The 10,812-nt window shown below is 49.2% G+C and overlaps 1 protein-coding gene across 1 annotated transcript in view; it reads right to left on the bottom strand.

Moving 5' to 3' along the window:
• Positions 1-479: 479 nt before the first annotated feature.
• The window catches only part of SPRED2 (sprouty related EVH1 domain containing 2), a 121,074-nt gene continuing 110,741 nt past the window's right edge, over positions 480-10,812 (bottom strand). Inside the window, exons 6-7 of the mRNA XM_059943175.1 lie at positions 6,012-6,161; positions 480-3,744 (exon numbers count right to left, since the gene is read on the bottom strand). Of these exons, the coding sequence (XP_059799158.1) occupies positions 3,079-3,744; positions 6,012-6,161 (816 nt within the window). The 3' untranslated portion in view covers positions 480-3,078. The remainder of the gene's footprint in view (positions 3,745-6,011; positions 6,162-10,812) is intronic.

Raw genomic sequence — 10,812 nt, 5'->3', positions numbered from 1 at the left:
CTGAAAGGGGGCCAAATATCACTAAAATCCAACCGCTCTGAGGAGACCAAGGATCTTGCAGTTTTAACAATTGTGTTCTGTGAGAAACTATCTTCCAAACTCCACACACACACACACACTCTCTCTTAAGGTTCAGCAGGAATCAGTGGGAAACAAGCCGGAGGAAGTACAGCTGCTCCCTCTGAAGAGCACGCACGGGGGAAGCCAGGCCGAGGAAGAGGGGGTGTTCCCTGGGCGGTGATACAGCATTCTTTTCACTTGAGGCATCCGAGCCCAAGGAGCTGCAGTCTCCCCTAAGGGAATATGACATAACCAGAGGCGGGAAGGGCCTCAGAAACAGACCGGTGTCCACACATCCTCCTCGAAAGGAAACCCCTTCCCATCCTGTGTGCGAGAGCTCCCACGTCCGCACAGGCTCGAACACCACCCTGTCTCCGGACAAACATCCCAAAGCCAGCGATCTGATAGGATGTGTTTATATTTACATGGTACATTTTTAAAGCAATGGCTACATTGGTCATACATATTAGAAACCATAAAAAAAAGTTAAGAACTAAAATGTACATCATACACTTGTATATATATTTTTTACACAGAGGTAAAAAGGCTTATTATAAAAAAATCAATACAACGGGGTTTTTAGTATACAGGTAAAGAATGAATTATGCTTCAGGCACTTTAATTTGTTAATGTGAGCAAATAGCTTGGTGGTTTTGGTGGGGGGGGCGAGGTTCGGGGAAAGCTTCCAAACAGAAAATCTTTTGGTTAATGTTTTGTTACCACAGATACAAAAATAAAATCTGAATAATTTCTCTTAGATGGTTGACATCAGTATGGCAAAGCTGACTGGGAAAATACTACACACTGTTCGGCAGCAGTGTGGCAATTAGAGAGAGACGTATTTACATAAATGTCCCCATGGCTTTCCTTGTGCCTTCTTCACAAACCAAAAAGGATATGCGGAGTAAGATTCACTAGCGTTAACTCTTCAAAGGGGTGGAAAAGGACAAGGGGGAAAGGAAGATAGAAACAGATAATGACTAAACAGAGAGGGCAAACAAAAGCAGCTGGATAGGTGTATTCTTACTGAAATAAATAGGGATGCTTGAACTGAGGTCTAACAAAACATACATTAGTGTTGTGCTTTGTAGAGAGGAGACCTTGAGAAAGACCCTGAGAAAATGCCTCAGGACGGGGGAGAAGATGGTCTTTCGACAGCATTTGGAGGCTGGCTGAAGGTTTCTAGATGTTCTCCAGGCTGGGAAGTGGCTCTTTTCTTACATTGCCAGATTAACAGCTCTCTGCTCCTTTCCCAAAGTGGAAGACCCAAACCAGTCACTTCGACAAACGAAAACGTCTACCAACAAACTCATAAGCACACTGGGTATTTACATCGATGATCTGATAAAGAAATGCAAAGGGGTCTCAGGTGAGCTGAAAACATTCCCAGGAAGGTAAGTGTGGCTAGCACTTTCTCAATATGATTGGCAGACTAGAAAAAAAGTCCCTTTCCTTGGAGACTGATGTCCTGTGTGCAACTGAGAAGGGATGGGGGGAGTGGGGAGAGAGGAATGAGGCCGTGTGCTCAGCTGGCAATAATCACAGGAAGATCACGGCGGGAAGAAGAGCCAGCGCTGACAAGCCTGTCCCCTATGGTCTCCACGGCGTTCTGATTGTACTATGCTAGGTACAGGTAACCACTCTTCACTTTTCTTCTTTCTGCAGTAACATTTGGCTATTCCTTGCAATATATTAGAAAAATACTCTTTTCCAGCTAATTAGAAGCCTCCTACGTGGCAAGGCGACAGGTGGACCCAGCCTGCTGACCTAACCATCCGTGCACCCAAAGTGGCAAGTTTGGGTTTGCAGGAGAAAGACACTTAGGCATCGGAAGGGTTTTTACATATGGCCTTGTTTTTTCCCAAGTGTAAACGAAGAATTTGGTGACGTGAAATCGAGTCCAAAATGAAAACAAAAACACAAACCCATGAACAAAATGCAACCCACCACTCTTCAAATTGATGACATTTAAAATTTCCCCCAGTTAATAGAAAATAGCCACTGGGGGGAAAAAAGCTCCTGTAAGTTTTATTTACAACCTTTAGCGTTTCTCAACTGGACCGTGTTCGGGAGAACACTGGTTTGGTTTGAAGAGACTATTTGGTTTGCAAAACAATGAGCAAAATTTCTTACTTCATTAGCGGTTTCTTCTGATATTGCTAAATTTTTACAAGTGGTGGTGACACAATTTTAAAAAGTTCTCCTTTAGGGGTAACCAGGGAGGCTCGGAGAAACCTGGAATCCCCTTTCTAGCCCTGGTCTGAGAGGATGCGATGCAGTTTAAAGAATTTTCCTGATTCTCGCAAGTTAATCTGAAGTTAAGGCTCAGTTCTCAGTCATTTTAGGAGAGAATGTTTTGCATCAGTGAGTAACTGACCGACTTTTTTGGGGGGAGGGGTGTGGAGACAGAAGATGATGATGGGCTCAAGATTGAAACTGCAGCTTACGTGGGAAGTTTGGCTTTAGAAAAGTTAAAGCGATCTCGTTTTGTGGTAGGAGTTTGTTAACCAGCTCACCTCCTATACATAATAACTGACTGCAGGTGAAAATACGTCTGGCAGGGTTTCATCATTCTGACGTTCCATTTCCACAGGAACCTGAGGAAGCAAGCTCGTTAGCCACAGGCAAGCTCAACCAAGAGAAAGATGGTCTTCGGAGCTCCTGGAAAAACCAACGACAAAACCCACCAAAAAATCAGCGGTTCCCACTGAAGGCGCCTTGGAACTGGAAGAGGTGGGCAGGAAGGACATGAAATCAACACCTGTATGACGAGACAGTTAGCTTGATTACAGATTGTTAATAATACATGAGCGTCTAGGCGGCGGTTCCTTGCCTTAGACCACTGTGTGTGCGCGCGCGCGTGGGTGAGACTGATGCAGGCGTTGCAGAGTTCACCAGGCAGGTTCCCCAGGCTGGAACGGCGCCTTGGGTACACCCGGGCGCGGGCAGAGATGAGAGGATGCAGAAGACAAGTCCCCCTGGGGCTGTGGATGGAGGGCGGTGGGGAGGGAAACCGAGTCACACAGCTGCTTTGTGCTTCCCGCCGCAGCACCTGCACATCACTCCGCAGTGGTAGCAGGCCCGCAGGGGCAGGTAACAGCACATACAGGGCGCCAAGAAAGACAAGGCGATAAGAGCCATCCACCGGAGGCAAAACTTCTCGTCGCTAGTATCGCACGAGCACGGGTCTGTGTAGTCCCCCTCGGGGTCCGACATACAGTGATAGAGCATGCTGTCCGCACACCACATACAGCTCACGCGGCGGATGCAAGTTCTCACGGAGTCGGGCGCGTCCTGACAGTGGCCCCTCCGGTTCTCCTCGTGGTTGAACATGTCGCGGCAGTACTCGCACCGAGAGCGCTCCCCGTCCTCCTTCCGCCGCCGGGACTTGCCCCGGGAGGGCTGGGTCTTGATCACGCTGCCTCCGCGCCCTTTAGGGTCCTCGCTGAGGCCAAAGTCCGAGGAGTCCACGTAGGGGTAGTTGTAGTCGTGCTTGGGGACCTCGCCCTTGGCGAAGCGCACGTAGGAGTCCGCGTCCTCCGAGGGGTCCAGGTATTTGCCCCTCACCGGCGCGTGCCGGTAATCCTCGTAGCCCGTCATCCAGATCTTCTCCCGGGGGTTGATGCGCACGATCTCCTCGTCGTCGTCCGGGAAGCTCACCTGGCGGTAGGGCCTTGGCATCGGCTGCCCCAGGAAAAAGGAGGCGTTACTTCATAGCAGTGGCAAAACAAACCTCCAATATGCATCTTTCACCTTGGCAAAGGCATTGCTTTAAGGAACTGACCCATCCTGTAATGACTGAACAGCTTGTGGGTCAAAGATGTATTTCAAATTGTGAGTCCCAATCCCTTCCTGGGTCAGGAAGTCAATTTAATGGGTGGAGACCAGCATTTCCCCCCTTTTTGTTGCAGTATTACCATATATGGGGGGGAAGTATACACAGCGTAAGAGTAAAGTGAATTTTCAGAAGCTGGACATGCCCAGATCAGAAAGCAGAACTTGAGGCTTCCCTAGAATATCCTCACCTCCCTTCTGTGACCCCCACCCCTAAGGTAAGGAACAGTGACCCCTATCCTGATTTCTAACAGCTTAGATTAGTTTCACCTGTTTTTGTACGGCATGCTCGCTTTAAGACTGATTTCTTTTTTTTTCAGAGAAACAGAAGAACACTGGAGTGCACTGCATGTTACAAGGTAAGTACCCTTGTTATCTTTGTGTACATTACATGTGCCTACTGGGCCATGATATAAAACGCATGTCTCACTGTGGGTCATGTGCAAAACAGCAAACTATGAGGCTCACAAGTACCTTGTAATCTGGCTGGGAAGATAAGATGTTGAGATATGCAAAGGGTAAGAGTACAGGCTCCAGAGGCCAGCTGTGTTTGAATCCTGCCAGGATCTCACAGGTGGTGGAGATGGAATCTGAGCCCGGAATGGCCCAACCCAGGGCCACACCCTCTAGCCTTCAAACCCAACCTGCATTCTCCCTTAGGGAGGAAGAGTCATCTCTGCAGGTTGTCCCGCTACAGTTTGCATCAGTGCCTTGTCCAGAGGAGCAGGTGCTGAATACATTGTTATTGAGTTGATCCAGGTAAGCCTGCCTTGCACAGGGCATCCCAGTTGTGGCAAACAATGAGATTTTCCACCTTCGACGCCCTTTGAGCATGAAGGCTTTTTAAGGAGTGAGGAGCATGGCTCTGAGCAAACCCACCGGAGTGGAATTCGGACCATGAAATTTACCAGCAAGTCGCTAAGCCTCACACTTGGTTTCCCTTACGATCAAACGGCACAGGGCTACTGAGAGAATGAAGAGAAAGAATCTATGCGGTGTCAGCATAGGGCCGGTCACACAGGATGTGCTTGGCACCTGTTGCCAATATTGTCATTATAATATTGTCCTAGAATTTATCACACGGTAATTAGCTTTACTCATCACTTCCCACCAGACTGTGAGCTCCTTGAGGGCAAGGGCCACGTCTCACAGGCTTTGATTTGCCCTAATTCCTGCCAGATTCTTGATGTCAGAGTTTCCCCAACTTTGGAAAACCACAATCCTTCATTATTTCAAAACAAATCTTGGGAGCGGACACAGACTTTGCTAATAATTTATTTTGCAAAGTAAGGAGAGTCAAAAAGTCAATTCCCATCTACGGCTACCATAATGTGATTTTAAAAAAGAACTTTTAATGCCAAAAATATTAGGAAGCACACACAGTAAAATGGATTGTGAAAAAAAGAGTCATATAAATCCATGTTATAAAACCTCAGTGCCTCGTGCTTTTTCTCTTTTCAAAGCAGACTGGTGGCCACATCACCCACATGGGCACCAGTCCACACCCCACAGTTTGAGAACCTGCTCTGAAAAACGGCCGCTTGGTAAATATTTGTTGAATTACTGAATTCCAGCTACAGCTCCCCAAGCAAGCCTGGGCCTGCAGCCCGCGATGCCAGGGCGCTCAAGCCAAGTGTACAGTATTCTGTGGTCCCAATCGCAGTTCTGTGCTTTCACACAAAGCCAGGAGGCCCTTTGGACACAGGAACGCATAGTGTTAGCGAATGCTAACGCATACTATGCTACCAGGAGGTAGCATAGTGTCCTGCGTGAGCAGAGACCGGCATTTGAATCTTGTTCCAGCAGGGACTCTCTCTCCCTAAGCCTCAGCCTGCCCATCCCTCAACTGGGGATGCGGAGGACCTGCCTGTGGGTGATTTGTGAGGATTAAAGGAGCTTAAAGCACATGAAGGGTTTGGCGAGGTGCCCGGCACACAGAAAACTCTGCATTGAGGGCGAGTCGCCTGCACCACCTCCAATATGGGGGCCGAGGTACTAAGTAGGAGAAAAGAAGAGGCCTAGGCTCTGGCAGGTGGCTGAACGCCAGGGGAAGGAGGCCGTTCCAGGATCGGGAGCCGTCCACCCCACGACCCCCGAGGAACGAGACCGCCGCTCACCTGTTCGAGGTGATAGTGGTCCGTGGGGTATGGGTCGTGGAGGTGGCCCAGGGTGTAAATCCTCCGGTGCTCACAGGACGTGGGGGAGGAGACTGTGCGAGGAGGTTGCTCCCTCTTCTGAGACGAATTAGAAGAACTGTCTGTAGCTGTCTGTGTAGAAGGAGGCAGCCGGGAGTTAATTAAGAAAACAAAAACCAAACCCGCACAAAAACCTAACACACCGTCTACGCCCACTGGTGGCGTCCCACTGGACTCCCCAGAATCTCGAGTTTATCCTGGCTATGGGAGGCCGGAGGACCCCTGAAGGGCCAGGTTGTTTAAACACGGCGGGCGCGGAAACCCAGCCACAGACCCTGGAAAGCTGGGTTTGTTTTCTCAAACTGTGGGAGCAGTGACCGGCTTTGGGGAAGGGCTCACCGCACCAGGCCTCCTGCTGGTGCGCTCCAGCTGGGTCAAGAATGGTCACCTGTTTGTGGCCCTGGCTGCGAGGTCCTCGGGTAAGCAGAGGAGATGCAAACAAGCAACAACAGTCAAACCCATGTGTTCCCTTGTGGGGCTAATCCCAGCCTGGGGACGTCTCAGAGATGAAGGATACCTCAGGGGTATCACGGGTACTGGCTTTCCAGGAAGAAATTTTGTAATCCTCGGCTCGGAGGCGAGCCTGGGGGGGTCACCGTCTCTGGAGGGTGAGCGCAGAGCTGTTTTCCCAGTAGAGGCGACGAGTTCAGATTGGAGCCTCCATGATGGTGTCTTAGGAAGGTGATCAGCTAACAGAATGGCCTGTGGCTGTGGACAGAGCACAGGCCCTCTCGCCTCCCTGTATGCCCACCACATAAGTGTTTCATGCTCCCCGGTGACCCCAGGTGATGGTCACTCTCCACACCCCTGGGGCCCAGGAGCCACAGGCTCATAAAGGCTTTGTCAAGTGCAGCTGGCAACTGCCTTTAAAACCAGGGCCCCTCATAATTCTCACTACACCTTCTACTTCCTTAGAGTGAGGGACACCCCCCCCTTTTTTTTTCTTTTTTTCGCAAATAAATGAAAAGATTTTCCTTGATATCTAGGTGTCATATTTCTGGTAAATATCTAGGAACTCCTCCTTGGCTGTTGCTTCTCACTCTTATATTCCCCTTATCGTATTTGCTTATTTATCCCCTTTTATTTTTCTGTTTTTTGTTCGTGTCATAGATCCTCCAGAAAGCAAGGCAAAGTTAAAACAAATAGACTTATAAAAGTTATTCCCCCCCCCCATTTATAAAGTAATAAATGCTCAGAAAAATGGGAGTACAAGTATCCAGGAAAAAGAAAAGACACCCGTATTTCGATTATGCACCACAACCGACATTAATTTTTAAAACCTGGTGGACATGTGCAGCATGCCTTTGGAAACCCAACCCTCCTGGATTTTTCTTTGATTCTGTTTGTTTGGTTCATGTGATGCAGGGCTGATGCTGTTTCCAATCCCACAATCCAGTGACTAATTCAGATATGGACACACACACAGTCCTCCCTGAGGCGATACAGAGAGATTTCTGATGGAGAGGTCAGAAAAGATGCTGTCTGTCTCTATCTCTGAAGTTAAGAGCTAAGGGTCCTGTAAGCCTGGAATCCTGGTGAGGCGGCAGGGAAAGAAACTGTGTGAAGATGAAGTGAAGCAAAACCAAGGGAAGAAGGCACCCGCAGACACCACTTGAGCTTCTGGATCCAGCCAAGCCTGAATCCTGATCCACCCTAAGATGTCCCAAAGATAAGAGCCAATTCCCTTTGATAATTTAACCCAGAATGCGTTGGGTTCGTCCCTTGGGTGCACCTTTCCCCCAGTCCCGATGCCTTCTCTGTGGCAGCCTTCCACCTGCATCACATTCCTGGCCTCTCTCTCGCCTTACTCCTCTGCAGCAGGTGGAATGGAACAGGGTGTCCGGAGCCTGCTACTTCCCTCCTCTACCTCTTGGGAGCCACCCAACTGGCAAACTGCATGTGCTGGCAACCATTCTTGGGACTGTGCGGTCTACTTGGAGGTCGAGGGCCCACCCCACTGTGGGGAGGGTGTGGAGACCCAGCGCACGTGTGCCTGGTGGGGCAGGTCTGTCTAATCCTGGGGTCCATTCCTGGAATGTCCACTTCCCACAGGTGTAAGCCAGCACTAACATCAGTAAAGAAAGGTCTCCTATCTTTTTTTCTCAATTGGTTCAGAACTCAGATAGGAAAGAGTTGCTATTTACCCCTCAAATCCCAGTAACTGAAAGAGACCTGACTGATACACAAGAATTTTTACTTTCTTCCAAACTCTGGTCTGTCCTCCAACTCTCACCCACCCTTTCCTTATGTCTTTGGAGATCCTGCCTCCCTCTTTTAACACACCGGTGGTTGTAAGTTGACAGCACGACAAAGCAAACAACCCTTAACAGTCTCACATTATGTGAGGGCTTACGATGTGCCAGGCCCTGGCTACATGTGAACACCACTGCAGGCAAAATATCGTCTCCACATCACACACAGGAAAACAGGGACTCGGAGAAATTCGGGATCCTGCCGACCGGTGGCAGGCAGCCACTGGCAGAGCTGGACTGAAATGCAGCCCCTGCCCGCCAAGCCCGGTGGGATCTCAGCGCACCACATCGCTGCTTCGCAAGCCCAGGAGAGCCCACGCCAGTGGCTGCTCTGTGTTAATCTTGGTGAGATTAATACGAGTACGACTTTTCCAAGTAAGACGGTGTGCCCTGACTCATACAAACCCAGGAGAAAAGGGGATGGCGTCTCAGAATACAAAGGTTTCTACAGATCTCAATAAATACTTTCTGAATGAGTAGGTAAGGACCCTTCACTATGATTCAGATCTCAAGGGTTAAACTCTTATCCAACAGCCATGTGCCAGGCACGTCTTAGGTTAGAAGCTACCCTCGTATTAAACACTGTAATATGCACTCGCCATTTAGTTCTCGGAAACTCAGTCAACACATCCGTCACCTGTGTTAGTCACCTGAATCCACCCTGTTTTCTGTGACCTGTGTCCAGCTTAACAATGTAGGGAAAGTCATTCTGAGAAACGAGGCACACCCGGTATTTCCTAGTACTCCTCAGCCAATCAGACTCCCCCTCTGATGCTCCCATCTTTCCTCCCCAGCCCGGACCAGCCTCTTCCCACTGTAAAGTGCAAAGTTTCCTGGACAATTTTCTGACAACTCAGAGAACGTGAGACTGAGAAAGGCCTTTCGAACTCTCCTAATCTGACGACAAATCTGTACAGAGGAGCGGGGGGCCAGAAGGCTGAGGCGTGCCCCCAGTGTACCGCCTCCTGCGGGGAGGTCCCAGCCCAGCCCACAGTGTCCCCGCGCCCGCCTGCTCTGGGCTTAGAGCACGCAGGAGAGGTTCCATTGGAAGCTGAGGCTTCACATCTCTGCTATCAGATAAATCTTGTCAAGGGGCTCAAGTGACCTACCAACAGAAGGAAGGTACTATCAGGGTATCTCCAAGAGAGGCGAGAGGAAAACCTTTCACCACACGTACCTCTGGACTGGTGCCCCCTTCTCTGCTTGTGGAGAAAAGCAGCCACTAGGCCGTGCACATACGCACATCAACAAGCAAGATTCTAGAACATGTCTCTGTTACTTGTGTGCACAAGCTAATGACACCCACCAACCTACCAATCCGAGAGCTTCACCTTCAACCTGGAAGGACTGGCTGCGTTTTCAACTCGCCTTGCTGGTGGGGCAAGGGAATCTCGGAAGTGCTGCAGGTTTGAGCTCCAGAAGAACAAAAGCAGAGGTCCTCTGTGCTTGGGGACCTCAGGCTCCTTAGTGGCGTGGCTTCAGCGGCAGGCTTCCTGAGTCAGAGCAGGCAGAGCCAGCCTTTGATGCCACCCACTATGAACAAGGCCAGACACTGCCACTGCGGCACCGCCCACTTGTAGGAGGTCCCATGTGACGTGAGGCAGTGCACACAACCACTGTCACCTGCAAATGTACCCGCCAAAAAAACTTGCCTCTGGGTTTGGGTTCGACTCCAGCTCAATGTCAATGCCCCTGTTAATAAGATGTCCAATGGAGAAGCCTGTAACCTAACATGAGGCACTGAACAACAGAAATGTGATGGAATGTTATAATGCTAAAAACCAGGGTCTCAGCCCAGGCAGACTGATTTGAATCAATTCTCTGCTAATTATAAGTTGTCTGATTTTGGTCAAGGTGACCTCTAACTCCAGTTTTCACATCTGCAAAATGGAGCAAAAATTGTCCTCAGGGTTATTGCAAAAACGAAATGAGATTAAGCATTTCCATTTTCTAAACAGTTACTATTGATTATATAGAAAAGTTACTGATCCTGTGATCAGGTCCCCTTGCTTAACTCATAAAAATTCAAATGCTTTATCCAGTGATTCTCTGGACTTTTCTAAGCAAATCCTGTCACCCACAAAAGATAGTCTGGTCTCCTTTCCAATATTTGTACCTTCTTTTTCTTGCCTTACTACATTTTGCCAGGGTTTCCAGCATGATATGGAAAAACAGAATGGCTCTGTTTGTCTTGAACCTAACTTTGGCGGGACTTCTAATGATTCTGTTATATATAATGTTTCCAGATAACTGGAGTGATTATAAAGTTCCCAAAGTTTTGGACCTTCCTGGTGGCGCAGTGGTTAAGAATCCCCCTGCCAATGCAGGGGACACGGGTTCAAGCCCTGGTCCAGGAAGATCCCACATGCTGCGGAGCAACTAAGCCCGTGCGCCACAACTACTGAGCCTGCGCTCTAGAGCCTGCGAGCCACAACTACTAAGTCCTCGTGCCACAACTACTGAAGCCCATG

The sequence above is a fragment of the Balaenoptera ricei genome, chromosome 13, assembly GCF_028023285.1.
Source record: "Balaenoptera ricei isolate mBalRic1 chromosome 13, mBalRic1.hap2, whole genome shotgun sequence".
NCBI classification, from domain to species: Eukaryota; Metazoa; Chordata; class Mammalia; order Artiodactyla; family Balaenopteridae; genus Balaenoptera; species Balaenoptera ricei.
This window is presented reverse-complemented; position numbering and strand designations above follow the sequence as displayed.